We start from the raw sequence: 16,109 nt of genomic DNA, 5'->3' as shown, positions 1-16,109 counted from the left end.
GCAGGGCCCAAGCATCTGCACTTCCTTAAAGCTCCAGAGATGATTTAATGTACAGTCTGGGTTGACACCCACGGCTCCAGAATATTGAGCATAACTCCCCCAGCAGGTACTGAGCACACAGATCAGGGCTAGTGCAGGGTTAGTCACTTCGAGAAGCCAGGCAGTGGCCACCATAGCCTTCCTGGGGTGATGAAGACTCGGCCACAGCTACGGTGACCCACTGTCCCAGTTTATCAGGGAAGGAGGAGTTTCCTGGGATGTGGGACTTCCAGTGCTGAAACCAGGACAGTCCCAGGCAAACGGGACACCCAGGAGTCTCCACTGAGTGGAATCACTGAGCCCTTCTAACATTTCAGCAACTGCTTCTGCAGCCAAGGGCTACCAGTCTTCAGCCAGGGGCTTCCTAGGGGTGGGAGAGAATCGCTGGGAGCCAGGCATAAGCACGAAATAGAATTGAAATGGTGCCGATGCCATTTCAGCATCAGGAAATGGTGCAGGAGACTGCTTCTCTCCTAAGAACAGCCCTAAAACCCTTGGGAAACCTAAAGAGGGTGTGAGGCTTCCGAAGACAGCAGAGCAGAAGGGAAGCTGGGCTGGCACAGATCTAGCAGACCCTTGGGTGCAGAAGCCAGGCCAGGAGGAGGCAGGGAGGGAGCCGGGGGCCAGCCCCCCACCTCTCCTTCCCGCAGGGACCTGAGGCAGCCCAGCCCAGGGTTCCCCCATCGCAGTCACCCAGCAAGGGCACCACACTCACTCTGTGGCAAGTCTTCGGCCCTGAAGACCTTCAGACAGAAGTGCGCTCCACGGAGGGCCACGCCGATCGGCCTAAGCAGGTTGCTCTCGATGTCCTCCTTGTCTTCAGAAGGGTCTTTTCTCTCCAGCTACAATACAACCAAATCTGACTACTTAATGAGTCCCCAAGCACAGCGTTTTCCCTTCCTTTTCTGAGAGCTCAACCAACACACTTAAATAGTGCATCTTGAAGACAGGCAGATTTCATCCTGCCCACTCGTAGCCGGTGATCTCCAGCAGTTCCTTAGCCTGAGACTTGCTTCATCTGGACAGTGGAGACAATGACACTGACCTCCCAGGCTCTGGGGGGATCGACTTCAATCACGTGTCAGTGCACAGGCCACCAGCAGGCACTCAAGAGCCACCATCTCCTTCCCAACCCGCCCATTAAAAAATAGCGCAGGAGTGACGGAGGTCTAGGCTGGCCACTGTCTTCAGTAACATCTGCCCATTCACCTGACCAGTATTTATTGAGCAACTAGGAAGTGTCAGCTTCATGCCAGGGGCGAGGGATGTAACAGAGGTCCTGCCTGCATGGCACTCACCATTTCACAGTGAAAGGCACCTTTAAGCAAATGAATGAGCGAGCATGTGCTGAGTGTTTTGATTAGAACAGTAATAATAAAAATAATATATATTGATTTTTTACATGCTCTCATTTAATTCTGACAGCAAGCCCCACGAGCAATGGGTCTCAAACTTGGCTGTACATTAGAAACAGGAGAGTCAGTGTCTTCTGGACCACTGCTGCACATTCCAAATAAAACACAGGTTCTGGTTCGACAGGTCTGGGGTGGAGCCCAAGCCTCTGCATTCCAACAAGTGTCCAAGTGATGTCCATGCTGCAGGGGGCCAGGGCCTAGAATACCCCACTTTATAGATAAGCTGGATAAGCTGGAGAGTTCACAGAGGTTGGATGCAGAACTGGGTGGGTGGGATTTAGGGAGAACAGAGCAAGAGGGCTGGGAACTATGGAAACTGGGGGAGTGAACAGTGTCAGTGGTATCCCAGCTTTGAGACCTGGATGATGGATTCAGGCAGAGGCAGCAACTCACGCAGAGCAAGGGCTGACATGCAGTTTGAGGAACAAAAGATCCACCTGCTGCACTTGGGCAGGTGAGGGGCAGAGGGATAGAGGACAGGTGGCACAAGGCCATGCCCAGCAGTCCACTCATTGCAAAGCTGCCTGGACCATCCTCACTCAGTCTGCACATAGAAACCCGCTTCAGAATCCCCGCAGCCGAATTCTCCATCCCAGAGTGCCTCATGTCACACAAGAGCCTGGGAAGGAGCTATTAATAGCTCTACACTGACTTTCTTCAGCTCACATTGGAAGAAAATTACCCCCTTCTCTGCTTTCAGTCATCCATAACACTGTTCGTTCCCATAGGCCACAATCACTGATTGAGCACCTGTTGTGTACAAGGCCTGTACTAGGCAAGAGGGGAGATAAAAGGGTTCATGTTTACTATATTGCCCCTGACCTCAAGAAACTGAGTCTCAGTGACAGAGATGGACACAGCAACTAACTAACAAAACACGGGGTGGTGACCGGAAGGAAAGATCCATTGATCTCCCTGGAGGACAAGGCAGCCATCGTGGAGAAAGTAGCATCTGGACCGAGTCTTGAAGAGCAAAGTGACTTTTGGTCAACAGAGACAGAGAAGGCCTTCCGACAGGTGGAAAGACGAGGACGGAAGTACATTCTGGAAAGGGTCACACTGACTGGCGTGGCCACAGCACGGAGTCCATGCAGGTACACACCAGCAAGTGGCCCTGCGAAACCAGCCTGAGGCCAAATGCTAATGGCCTTGAATGTGATGCTGAGGATTCTGGACTTCATCCCGAAAGTAACTGGCAGGCAGGGTGGGTCACTGGAAGAGTTTTAAGAGGAGACTCACACGATTTGTGCATGCATGCATGCTAAGTCACTTTCGTCGCATCCAACTCTGCGACTCCATGGACCATAGCCCACCAAGCTCCTCTGTCCATGGGCTTCTCCAGGCAAAAATACTGGAGTGGGTTGCCATGCCCTCCTCCAGGGCATCTTCCCAACCTATGTCTCCTGCATTGGCAGGTAGGTTCTTTACCAGTCGTGCCACCTGGGAAGCACGTGATTGTACCTGGGTTTAAAGAAGGTGATTTTGGTGGTAATGTGGGGGCTAACTAGATTCACAGCGGCCGAACCCCATCTTCATTCACAGGAAGGCCCAGATAAGATATGTGAGAGCCTGACCTTGGTCTCTGGTCTTGGCATGGGAAAGAGGAGAAGCATGCACTGTGGTCGTCACACCAACAAGACTGGCCGACTGTGTGCATGTTGACGTCCAGGTTTGGACTGAGGGATGGGGAAGGGTGTTCAGGCCTCTGACCTGGGGGACCAAGCGGATGAGTGCCATTTCCCGAGATATCACCTAACACAGGGTGGGGAACAGGTTTGAGGAGTGGTCGCCAAATGATACTGGGTTCCCATAGGTGAAGTTAGAGGGGCCAAAGGGACGTGTTCACGTGCTTTGTTACAGGAAGCTAGGACTGAGCGTCTGGAGCTACGAGGATCCAGGCTGGAGATGAGCGATTTAGGAGCGCAGGTGGACAGAGACAGGCTCCTCCACAGATATACAAATATGCTGCAAAATCTGACTGAGGCCAGATGTTCATGGGCCTTGAAGGTCATGTCAAAGGCACAGCAGAGAGGCAGGCAGTGAAATCCTATTGAGCTGCTGAATTTGAAGAATCCATTTTTTTAAAAAAAGGAAAAGAATGAGGGGAGTCACAGATGCTGAAGGAGGAGAGAATTTCAGGTAAGATATGGCTCTGGAATCAAACACTGTGGAGCAGCAGATCAGATTAATGAGAGAAGAGCTCCCGGGACTTGGCAATGGGTCAGGCTTAGGCAAGTGGCTCAGGGAAGGAGGTGATGCACGCTGAAGCAATGAAGGAGCGAGCAGCTGGTTAAGGACTGGAGAAAGGGGACGTGGGGTCCTCTCAAGAGTTAGGTAACCTTGAGGATGGCTGAAAGGACCAGGAAAACAGCTTGGACAGGAGGGGTGAAAGCAAGGGTATTCTGAGATCAGCAAATCTGGAGCCTCGCACAGACCAGAGGACAGGAGCCAGAGAAGAGGCAGACCAAACTGAACAGGAAAGCAGGCAGGGCTGAAGCACAGGCAAGGGAGGTGGGGAGAGGGAGATGGAGGGGGAGGGAGACGGAGGGGGAGAGGGAGCCGGAGGGGGAGGGAGACGGAGGGGGGAGGGAGACGGAGGGGGGAGGGAGACGGAGGGGGGAGGGAGACGGAGGGGGAGAGGGAGCCGGAGGGGGAGAGGGAGCCGGAGGCGGGGAGGGAGCCGGAGGGGGGGAGGGAGACGGAAGGGGAAGGGAGACGGAGGGGGGGAGGGATTTCAGCCCTCTCGCCACTGCGCCTCTGCCACTGTGCAACTCTGCCTCTTTAAGGAGAGCGGAGGCCGGAGCTTAGGAAAGACCAGAAAGTTAGGAAACAGCCACCATGGAGAATGGGATAAGAAGCAAACATCACCCAAGTAAAAGAAGAAGTTGGCAGCACTTCCAGGTGACTTCAGCCACCAAGGCTGACCAAAAGGTGGTGTGGACAGTATGTCATGGGGAGAGGGGGGACACGGAGATACAGCAGCAAACCCCAGGGGCTAGGGAGCACCATGAGAGAGAGAGGATGGGAGCCAGGGACCAGGCTGCAGGAGGCAGCTGGTGGGCGGGGAAGCAGACAGGGGTCAGGGCTGTAACCTTAGCGAGGAAGAACCATTCACTGAGGGTGAGGGACGGAAGGAGGCAGAAAGAAACTGCTGGCAAGAGGGATTTCTGAGCTCAAGGGCTTAAAGAAGGTAAGATCAGACGCTGATGGCTCATCAGGGAGGACACACTGGTTTCGGAACAAAGGCAAACAGGGAAACGTGCCAGCAAGGACCCTCCTGCACCAGGTGTAGGTAACAGCCCAGGAGACCAGAAGGAGGGAAATAACCAGAGAGGCAGGCTTCAGAGAAGAAGGCAGTGCTGAAGTTGGGAAGCTGCCATGGGAAACCAAAAGATGGCCACGCTTCCATTCCAAAGACCATGGCAAGCTGGAGCAGAAAACACAGGCTTCCTTCTGCGCTGGTCTCAAGAAAAGTGGTTTCATCTGGGAAAAACCAGGGTCGGATGAATGGGGAGCGGAGGAAGGAGTGTTTTAGGAAAGGAGAATAGATTTAGAGATGCCCTGTAGGAGCAAGAAGGCACAGTGTCTGGAGAGATGAGCAGGGAATGAGAGAGCAGGGAGGCGCCCTTGGGAGGGACCGGGCCGCCTGAGCTTCGCCGGCCCCTGCACAGCACCGGCCCCTGCACAGCACCCGCGGCTGCCCCAATCCCTCCCACCGGGGCTGCCTGAGCCTGCATCATCAGCCAGCTCTTCAGCCTTAACCTCCTCATGGACCTTGCCCTCCACCTCCCCATCACATGCGGCTTTCCCCAGGGTCTCCACCTCCCCAACCCTCCCCTGGAGACCTGCTTTCCCCAATCCTGCCTCCCCTTGCCTTGATCATTTCAGTATCTGCTTCACCATTTGTGTATCTGATTTCCAATCTTCCCACGAGATAGTCAATATCCACAAGGACAAGTCACTCACCAACACAGGTCCTGTCTTCCACCAACAGCATCTTAATCTTCCCTCCCCTGCAGCTGCTAGAGGAACGGCCACATCTCAAATCTCCAGCCTCTCAGAACCAACGCTCCAGGAAAACCTTGACCTTGAGACCCTTCTCTAAAAACAGCCTCCATACTATCTAGCTTATCCAATCCCCCTCATACCACGGGAGGCACTCAACATAGAGCTTGGCACACAGCAGAGGTTTAAAATATGTGTGTTCCCTAGCCCTTCCCTATTATTTGTCCTCCTCATCAGCCTGATCCTCCCGCACCTTCCCTGCCAGGCTCATCAGCTCCCCAGCCCCATGCCTCCAAGATGCCTGCCTCATCCACGCCTAACAGTGCCTCCATCCACCTACCTTCTGGGTCCCGGCCACTGAGTATTAGGAGGCTTTCCCACAAAGCCTCCAGCTCCTGTGTCTGCTCTGAAATCCTTCGGTCTTATCTGTGTGTGTGTGTGTGTGTGTGTGTGTGTGTGTGTGTATGTGTGCATGAGAGTATATATGTGAGTGTATGTGTATACACTGGAGTATTACTCATCCATTAAAAAAAATGAAATAATGTCATTTGCGGCAGCAAGGACGGACCCAGAGATTGTCATACTGAGTGCAGTGAGTCAGAGAAACACTAATGTCATATATTGCTTATATGTGGAATCCAAATAAATGATACAAATGAAGTTATTTACAAAATAGAAATAGACTTCCAAACCTAGGAAACAAATTTATGGTTACCAAAAGGTGGCGGGGCATAAATTAGGAATTTGGGATTAACACACTACTATATATAAACAGGAGAAGGCCACGGCACCCCACTCCAGTACTCTTGCCTGGAAAATCCCATGGACAGAGGACCCTGGTAGGCTGCAGTCCATGGGGTCGCTAAGAGTCGGACACAACTGAGCGACTTCACTTTCACTTTTCACTTTTGTACATTGGAGAAGGAAATGGCAACCCACTCCAGTGTTCTTGCCTGGAGAATCCCAGGGACAGGGGAGCCTGGTGGGCCGCCGTCTATGGGGTCGCGCAGAGTCGGACACGACTGAAGCGACTTAGCAGCAGCAGCATATATGAACAACAACGACGTACTATACAGCACAGGGAATTCTACTCAATACTTATAATAATCTATAAGGGAAAAGAATCTGAAAAAGAACAGATATACACTATATACAGACGGGAGAATATGCACCAAAGTATTAATGATGGTTCGCTCTGATGGGCAGAATTATGAGTGATCCATTTCATATTTATGCTTTCCTACATGTTCTACGCTTCTCACAATTGCCAAGTATTCTTTTAAATCAGAAAAGCTAAAGTTTTTTGTTTGTTCATTTGGTGCCTCCACGGCCCGGTGGTGGTGCTTATGAGGAGGACGAGGAATGTACTCACGGGGGCTTCGTCTCCAGGCCCCAGCACACAGAGACTCGCTTTCAGGTAGCCTCTGGCCCCAGCAGAGAAATCGTCGGGATCTGAGAGCAGCAGCCACTTCCTGAGGTAGGCGTGTCCTAAGGGAACAACACCCTTGGTGATCCCCAAAGTGGAAGAACCCAAGTCTGCGACAACACTGGAGAGCCCAGGGCGGACTCCACTGGGTGAGATGAAGAACTCATCTACCCAGACATGGGGAAGGACTCCAGCTCTAAAATAAAAGGTATTTTGAGTGTTCATTCCGGTCCAAATCAGAAATGTCAACAGACACCACTATCAGAGGCTGCCAAAGCCAGACCCCAGGCCATTTTCCTCCCCTTCAGGAAGTAACCAGTCCAGACCAGAGAGCAAGGTGTGGAGAAATCCTGGACTTGTCGTCCAGATGACCCACCCATCTGGAGGGACCCCAGCCTCCAGCAATCTTTGCTTAGGACTTCCAGTTTAGCACCCCAACTGGGCCAGCTGAGACCCACGTGAGGGTTTGATATTCCTGGGGACCTGTTTTACCCAGAAAATGAAAGCTGCCCTCTCTTTACACCTGCAGCCTCACCTCCAAGATCAGACTCCACCTTTAAAGTCTAGAAAAGATGAGTGTCCCAAGTGGGTGCCCCCATGCAGCCAGAACCCAAATGCAAAGACCTGCCCAAGAGGATGACAGGGAGACTCACGGGGCTCTTGGTAGATGCTGCCCACGTCCAGCTGAAACCAAACAGAAGAGGCACAGGTCACAGTCCTGCCAGCAGAGTGTTAAATAAAGTATGATGCAGGAAAGTTAAAAATCTGATGCATTAGAGATCATGTTTTCAAGAACATCTGGAGACATGAGAAAATGTCAGTCACCTGTTATTACATGGGGAAAAAGTGGAATATATTTTGACTGAAGTTTGGTGAAGTGTATCTATGCATAGAAAAGGCAGAGCAAAGGAAACATGCTGGATGGCAACTGCACTACCTCTGGGTGGCAGATTTGGGAGGTTTTTATTTTATTTTTATTTTCCCTATATTGTATAATTTTCTATTAAAGAAAAACCCTTACAGATTTTGATGTGATGGTAGGGGAGGTTATGCATGTGCAGGGTGGGGGTATGTGGGAACTCTGTACTTTCCACTCAATTTTTCTATGAACCTAAAATTGCTCTAAAAAAACTACAAAGTTTTTTAAAATCATAGATTACATTTATAATTAGGAAAAAAATGCTTTTTTAACCTCACCCTTGGGTTCTTACAATAAGATTAGAGACTCAAAACATAAGACTTATTATAGAATGACTCAAGCTCAATCCATTCTTAAAAAACAAAAAACTGCTTCTCCAGAAAAACAGATTCCGTTTTCTATCTGTGACTACTTCTCAGAGAAGGGGCCATGTTTTATTTGGAAAGCAGAAGGAGGGTCAAATAAACCTGTGCCCTTTCTTTCCATTTGATAAATTCTTGAAGATTCAAAACTGGGAAAATCAGTAAGAATGACATTAAAACATCATTTGTGAAGATCTCCAATGCCAGTTGCCTTGACGCTAATCTGTTAAACACATCCCATGCTATCAGTTCAAGGTCCTCTGCAGGTTCATTTCTGCACATCTGGGACACATGAAGGGGCAGGGTCACCCCACGCCGCCCCCCTGGACCACTCCCGATCTGGACCCACTCCCCAGCCCCGGTGAGCTCAGGGTACTGAGCACTGGTGTCACGCTGGCCCCAGACAGCCAGACTGAGGAGGAGGGCTGCCTAAACGCAGGCCCACACTGCCTCCCCAGGATGCAAGGACAAATGTGGATTAACAGTAAGAAGCTGAACTGCCCCCGCTGGAGGGAAGGGGAGCGGTTTCCCTCTCCTCTCTTTTTGTCAGAACGTTTTCCTTGGAAAACTTGTCAATATAAGTATTTTCCCTGACTCTTTGAAATGTATCTTTTTAGAAGCCAGATAAGTCATTCCTCAGCTTTAGGACCCAGGAATGCCTTTCCCCAGGCTCTCCAATCTCTGGCAAGAGAAGGGCCTACCTTAACCAAATTATAAAACTACCTCCTATCATAAAAATGCAAGGGTGTTTTCTGATTTTTCTTGTGACGGTCACCCCAATTACCAGATAAAGTTAGGATGAACTATATATACTGAAGGCGCTATCCTGGCCACTAACTTGGGCATTAGTAATTGTTTATTGTTCATCTCAGGAATATGTATGGAATGGGTTGTGTCTGCTTGGCTCTACACAAGATTGCTTTCTGTCTTCACCATCTCTTATCAGATGGCCCGTAATACCATCGTATTGGTTTAATGCTTATTCAATAACAAAAGTGCTCTCTTTCTCTACTACCTTTGTGAAGAGAATTTCTGGGTTAGGAGAAGATCTTGTTTGGATTTTATCATCATATTTTTCCAAACACAGACCAAGACAGATAGGTCTCTGAGCACCAGCCCTGCCTATCATCCACAGAGTTTCCGCTAATGTGGATAAACGAGAACTGATTGCTTTCAAAGAGAATAAACCATTTACCCGGAACTCCCCGATGAGAGCATCTGTTCTGAGGGAACGGGAGTCCACCACCTGAAAGGAAACACAAACTAAAATTCTGGCCTGCAAGTAAACGTTGGCCCAGACAGGTCCCAGCCCAGCTGCTCCTCCTTCCCAAATAATAACAGCCCACACTCTCAACGGCACCGGCTCTATCCCGGAGATTATTCCAAGCAATGCTTAACCCTCATGAGAACCCCACAAGTAGGTACTATTATCGTTCCCTTTCTCCAGATGAAGAAAGAGCCACAGAGGCCACTTGTACAGAATCACACGTCCTCTCCTCGGCATAGGCAGGACTAGAAGCCAGATAGCTTGGCTCCAGAGCCCACACTTCTAGCCACTCAACTATACTGCCTTTCAGAGGAAGCGGGGGTGATGGAAAGAGCTAAGGTCCAGTGAAACAAAATCTTGGCCAGAAGCAGACATATAGACAAACAAAATAAGATGAAAATCAAAGGACCACAGCACGAATGAGTCCGGTACCTGGGGAAGCTGGGCGGCGTCAGGGTCTCCCCACTCCGCTGCCACCTGCATCCAAGCCCCGAAGGCATCTTTGTGCCAAGCGGAATGGGAGGGGAGAGCGCGAGCGTGTGAGCTGCTCCCTGTCACCCGGGCTCGGCTTCTAAGCTTCTCACACACGCACACACACACACATGGAGCCCACAGAAAGCGTCTGATGGCTGGCACGTACCGTGATGAAGATGGGCTCATTGAACAGCTCCGCGGGAGAGTCAAATACGTTAAAGAAGAGAGTCTGTTGGTTCAGGGCGAGAGGGGGACAGATGAAGGCACGCTGAGCCTGGGGCCGGGAGGAGACAGCCACCGCCCAGCCTCCAGGGCTGGTCCACACAGTGAGTGTGCGGTGGGCTCAGCCCAGCACCAGGCTCTGGGGATTCAACCTCACAGAAGTGGTCATCTCAAGGACAGGGTGGCCGGCCCCACGGATGGTGGGGGTGTGGAGCAGGGGGAGCCCAAGGCAGGAGTAAGAGCAGAAGCCCTCTCTCCAGTTCCTCAGATAACTTGCTCAGGACCGGGCACTGCCCTCCACCCAATGCTACTGCCATCTGCAAAAGCCGAGTGAACTGCCAGGCGTCCGCTGCGCGCTCCCACCAAGGCATTAGCCCTAACCCAGGGGCTCCCACCTCGTTGAAGAAGGGGCTGTTTCCTTTGTGGATCCGCGTCCGCTTGGTCTGCCCAGCGGCGGTGACCTTGACCACAGGCTTGATGTTCACCCCTGGCAGCTGGCGTCCCTCGATCACCTGGACCCTGATCTGAAAGCCAGGAGAGGCTGTGAGCCGGAGGAGAGGAAGAAGTCAGGCACCCACCCCCACCCCACTCGAGAGTCAGAGATCTCAGGGACCACCCTCACAGCCAGCCTCTTGGGACGGGTTATTAAAAAGGAATTAGGAAGAACATTGTAAGAACAGTATTTTCCCACCAAGGTCCTTGGCATCTCTAACACCCCATGGTGCCACATAAGAGCTGCCAGGCTGCCCCAAGCAAGCTGCCAGCAGGAAATTCCAGGGCTGGCCCGAGAACCCAGTCCCTGTTCAGCTCCTGCACAAGCCCCATCTCAGGCCCCTCGATGGTGAGGCTTTTGGGTGCCTTGAATACTCCTCACTGACAGTTCCCTCAGAGGTCAGAGCTACAGAGTGATGCGACCCCACTTCATTCTCACATAGTGTAAGATGCAACACAGAATGTCTGACATTCTTAGAAGTGAGTTTTCTTCATTGAACTTTCAATAAGTGATGGTTTCAAGAACACCTGTGCCTCCAAAGTTACGCAAAAGATTTAAGAATATTACATTTTAAAGTGTTAAAGCTTTCATGAAAAAAATACAGTGTTTACCGGTTCTAATTTCTAACCAGCAATTATTTATTTTAAAAATAAGCTGCTATAGAATATATTATCAATGGCAATGGGAAGAGGGAGGGAGTGATTTTTATTCTTTTCATTGTATTTTCCAAATTTGCTACCAAAAAAATCTTTTTTTTTTTTTCATTTATTTATTACTTATTTGGCTTCACTGGGTCTTAATTGCGGCATGTGGGATCTAGTTCCCTGACCAGGGATCGAACCCGGGCCCTCTGCATTAGGAGTCGTAGGCACTGGACCACCAGCGAAGTCGCAAAAGTTTTTGTTTGTTTGTTTGAAGGAGGAAACAATAACATGTCTTGTAAATAATAATAAATTAGAATTCTGCCTCTCAGGAAAACACGAAAGTGAAAACGTTAGTCACTTGGTAGTGTTCAACCTTTTGTGACCCCATGGACCATCGCCCACCCGGCTCTTGTGTCCATGGGGTTTTTCAGGCAAGAATAGTGAAGTGGGCTGCCATTTCCTTCTCCAAGGTATCTTCCTGACCCAGGGATCAAATCAGGGTCTCCTGCATTGCAGGCAGATTCTTCACTGTCTGAGTCATCAGGGAAGCAGGCAAACATTGTGGGTTATAACTAAAACTTTTCTGAAATTACCACAATTTGGAATTGAAATATATTTTTATAATTCATTGCATTTAATAAATAAATATCGAAGTTTCCTGTTTTTAATTTTTAAAGTAGTTCTGAAGTTAAATATCACTAAATGCAAATTACATCAAAATGGAAAATTCTGTAGAAAAGAAAAAGAACCAAAAAGGACCCAAATTAAGTGAGATAGAGTTTTTGGATAAAAATAAGTCAAAGGGTTAATTTTCATAGTTTTATTCTGTGACAAGCTTGAACAAATTCAAACTGCACATGACCTTCACAAAAATCATGATGATTAACAGGGGGAATGGATAAAGGAAAAAAACAGGCAGAGCTTCTTAGATTTGGGGATCTTGTTCAAATGCAGATTGAGTCAGTGGGTCATGTTGTCATGCCCCAGGTGACAAACATGCTGTCCGTCACTTTGAACAAGTATTCCCAGCCAGCATTCTTGCCTGGGAAGTCCCAGCGGACGGAGGAGCCAGAGCACGTTAGGGGCCGTCTGGCTGGGAAAACAGGTAGCAACTGTGGTGATGCTGGCGCTCTGCAATTACCGACCCCCGCCCTCACTTTTTTAAAGAGTAAAACCAGGGGCTGGGGAGAGGTTTTCTCTAGAGACCCCAAGACATGGCCTCCCCATCGAGCGTTTGCCCAGGACCCAGGGGAACCAGACTCCCATCTTAGCACCTCCCGCACAGACAGGTCTTACACTGGCCGCAGAGGCCGCCTCTGGCTGAAGGAGGAGGCCGAGGTCACCTGGAAGTCCTGCGGCTTGTCCGACAGCAGCTTTCTGGGTGCAGGCGCGCTTCTCTTCCTTCTCCCCCCGGGGTGGTAGGGGGGAGGATGCGAAGGTGGTTTCTTCGGGGTGCTGGGGGCCCCCGGGCCCGGAGCCCCGCTCTGGTCCAGGAATGGCTCGGCCTCGTCTCCTGTGAGCCCCTGGTCCTCAGTGTCCTCCTCTCCTCCTGTGTCTGGAGGAGAGGGTCGTAATGAGGCTGGGTGCCTCTGGCCCCTGGGTCTCAGCTGACGGCAGACCCGAAGGCCCAGCACCCACCTCCCCTGCCCCTCTCTTTCCCCAGCGGTCAGCCAGGATGGATGAAGGAGAAGAAGAGCTTCTAACAGCTGAAACTTGAGGGTGGTCAGTCTGGTTAGCAGGCAGGAGGAGAGAGAATGGCCCCAGCCCTCCCGCCAGGACCTGCAGGAGGAGCCCTCCTGGCTGCCTCGCCCCGCTCTGGGGAGCTGATGGCGGCAGCAAGTGGGCTGGTTACGGGCAGGAGGGCCGGCTCAGCCCAGCCCACGTCTCACCCGTGGGGGCCAGCCACTTCCTTCCAGAGTGTCTCGTGTCCACGGTGCTGTCACTGAGCAGGGACCAGGTCTCGGCCTGGCTCTGGCCCCCACCTGGCACATGGGCAGGGCACAGCCCCAGGAGGGGAGGGAGCTGGTGAGGGAAGCCAACCCAGGGCCCCCACCCCCACCAGCCCTGCCCTCCCCGCCTGCCCCCACCTGACACAAAGCTTGGAACAGGTGCTGGTCGCCACCTTCAGGCCAGAGCCTAACTTTGTCAGATCCACCTCAAAGTGGTCCCAGAACACTTGGGACCCTCGCTCTCTCTACTCTCGGTCACCAGGAGCACCCCCTTCTTCTTCCCTCAACCCCAGTCCAGAGGGATCAGCCCACCTCTGAGCTCAGACAGTGCCAAGGCCAACAAGAGGGGCCCCGCTCTGCCTCCCCGACCAGGAGCCCCACATGGCCCCCAGGACGGGCTCAGGGCACACCTGGGATGGGCTCCCTTCACCAAGGGAGAAATGCTGGAATCTTTCCCAGGGGCAAGACCCCACCTGGCCCATCTGTGTGCTTCCTGTTCACTCCAGCAGGCTGAACTGTCACGCCCCCGCCCCCCCCCGCCCCCCCAGCCACCACTAACAAGCCAGCCACCTTATCTGGTCCTCACTTCACAGGGCCAGGAGAGGTAAGTAAAGGGCAACCGTAGGCCCAGAGGGGGAGTGACTGGCCCGAAGCCACACAGCTACTGGTGTCAAGGCAAGACAGGAACTCATCCCCTGACTTCAGCTCAGGGTTCTCAGGGAAAGTCCAACTCTTGTCACATGTCATTGCTAAAGACCTGCAGAGTGCTGGGCAGTGGGTGGGGCTCAGGCATCTCCTAGGATAGACCTCCTCCCCAGCACAGGCCTGCCCTCTAAAATTCCCACCTCTCTGGAGCTGCAGAGGGCCGGGTACCCAGCGCCCACACAACACCTTCCTTGAACCGCTGGCACTGGGAAGACATCATCATAGTAACCCTAGTGGCCCCTAGGGGGCATGCCTCCTGCCCCTTTACTTTGTAAAATGGAAGTCAGTTCTACAGACTCCCCACCCACCCATGGCCTCTCTTCGCCAGGCCTGGGCAGCCCCCAATCTAGAAAGGCACCCCCTTCCCAGGCTCGGGTGCCACCACTAGGCTTATTCCCCCAGCCCTGCCAGGGTGAGGGTGGGCTCCTCACCAGCCACCATATCCATGTCAGGTAGAGTCGGGGAGGGTTCCAGAGGTGTTAATGGTGGGAAGGTGGGCATGGCTCCAGGCAGCGGCGTGTAGGACACCTGCAGGACCAGCGAGGCCTGGAACAGACAGGGGTGAGAGGGCAGCGGGTTAATGTTGGCCTCCGACCACCGCCCTCCAGCACGCTTCCTGTTCCTGTATCCCTGTTCCTTTCCTCCAAACCAGGAATGGAGTCTGGTTTGCAAGAGGCACAGCAAAGCCATCCCCAGGAGCCCATCAACATAGTCACATGGTTAGGAGCACTGAATCTGGAATCAAGTTCCACCACTCAGAAGCTGGGTGACTTTGGCAAGATCTGAAATATCTCTGGGCCTCAGTTTCCTCATCTGTAAAATGGGGGTAGTGATGGCAATAGCACTTTCGGCATAGGGTCAAATGAGGATTAAATTAGTGAATTGAATGCCTAGCAAGCTTCTATAAATGAATCAGCGGTTGAACTTCACCTGCAGGATTTTTCAACTCTCAGCTTACACCGGTCTTCAGAAAAAAAATGCCCCGTTGGCCACTCTGCTCAGTCAAGGGTCCTCCCCTGTTTCTCCACAGACAGCTCAGCCTCTCTCTGCTTAGGCCCCAGATAGCACTGAAAGGATGAGGCCCTCTTTCTTCCCAGAAGCAACCCCCAGATGCTCTGGCTTTGACCAGCGAGGGGGGGATGACCCATCAGGCCATTCACACGGACAGGGGAGGCTGCCTTGTGCCCCCATCCCATCCGAGCCCACCAGGAGACCAACACCCTTCAAAGGGCCTGAATAAAAGGTACAGCCACGCCAGGTTCTCCAGCCTTGCTGCTCCCACGCCAATGGAGGCCTGACCAAGCCTTCCCTGGTTCAGCAGGCCTCCTGGGGCAGCCTTTTAATCCATCAGAGTAAGAACAACTCCAAAGCATGAAAGTTTCAGAATGTAAAAGAAAATAAATTGCATAATCCCACCATTATTCACATTTTGATATAATTCTCTCCAATCTTTTTTAATGAATAATGTTCAGCTCTGCTGTACATCGAATATTTTTCTTTTACTTCATATGAGACAATAAGCATTTCCCCAAATTTTGATAAACCCTTTATAAACATAACTGTTAATGATACATAATATCTTCTGAGCAACTCAGTGTAATTCACTAGACAGCCATCTCTGCTGAGTAATGTTAGGGATGTCTGGAAACCCTTGGAGCAAACCTTGGTCCTGAGCTGGAAGGAGCTCACAGTCCTGGGAGTATCCAGCTCTGGAGCTTGAACCCTTCAGGTGAGGGCCTGGACTTGGGCAGCCAGGCTAAGGAAGGGCAGGGCAGGGGTGTGTGTGGTGGGTGAGGAAGGGTGCTCAGAACACTGAGGAAGGAGGCTGGACCCAGTTCGCCATCCCAGGAGACCTAGTAAGAGGCCCTGCAAGGCAATAAGACCCTTAAGTCCCAGATCCAAGGCATTGTCCTAACGGCCGTGCAGGTTCCTGAATCACCACCAGGTGTCGCCACTTGAGCTGCCAGCGCGCCCCCAACCCCAAGCTCTAGCGACACAAAGAACAGCCGCTCAGGCGGCCCCAGATAACCAGACCCGCCCACAGCCACGCCCATCTCCCTGAGACTCCAATCCAGGTCTGGGGTGGGCCTGGGAAGCTGTGTTTTTCTTCCCTTCATCCAAAGGCAATCTGGGCTCTTCGGAGCAGTAACGAATTCCAGGGTTAGGCCAGAGAAGGTAGATGACCCAGG

The 16,109-nt window shown here is 51.8% G+C and overlaps 1 protein-coding gene across 22 annotated transcripts in view; it reads right to left on the bottom strand.

Annotated features, from left to right (window-relative positions):
- Positions 1–16,109, bottom strand: part of DYSF (dysferlin) — a 225,552-nt gene that overhangs the window by 150,345 nt on the left and 59,098 nt on the right. For 12 of the 22 annotated variants that reach the window (XM_042246330.1, XM_060412345.1, XM_004006065.5 and 9 more), the window contains exons 5-13: positions 14,352–14,466; positions 13,156–13,248; positions 12,610–12,821; positions 10,525–10,653; positions 10,074–10,136; positions 9,362–9,412; positions 7,539–7,569; positions 6,832–6,947; positions 755–881 (exon numbers count right to left, since the gene is read on the bottom strand). In XM_042246330.1, coding sequence (XP_042102264.1) covers positions 755–881; positions 6,832–6,947; positions 7,539–7,569; positions 9,362–9,412; positions 10,074–10,136; positions 10,525–10,653; positions 12,610–12,821; positions 13,156–13,248; positions 14,352–14,466 — 937 coding nt within the window. The remainder of the gene's footprint in view (positions 1–754; positions 882–6,831; positions 6,948–7,538; positions 7,570–9,361; positions 9,413–10,073; positions 10,137–10,524; positions 10,654–12,609; positions 12,822–13,155; positions 13,249–14,351; positions 14,467–16,109) is intronic. The other 10 variants (XM_012173627.4, XM_004006061.5, XM_004006058.5 and 7 more) reach the window with 1 other exon arrangement.

The sequence above is a fragment of the Ovis aries genome, chromosome 3 (genome assembly GCF_016772045.2).
Source record: "Ovis aries strain OAR_USU_Benz2616 breed Rambouillet chromosome 3, ARS-UI_Ramb_v3.0, whole genome shotgun sequence".
NCBI lineage: Eukaryota > Metazoa > Chordata > Mammalia > Artiodactyla > Bovidae > Ovis > Ovis aries.
The sequence above is the reverse complement of the archived record's forward strand: the minus strand, read 5'-3'. Positions and strand labels throughout refer to the sequence as shown.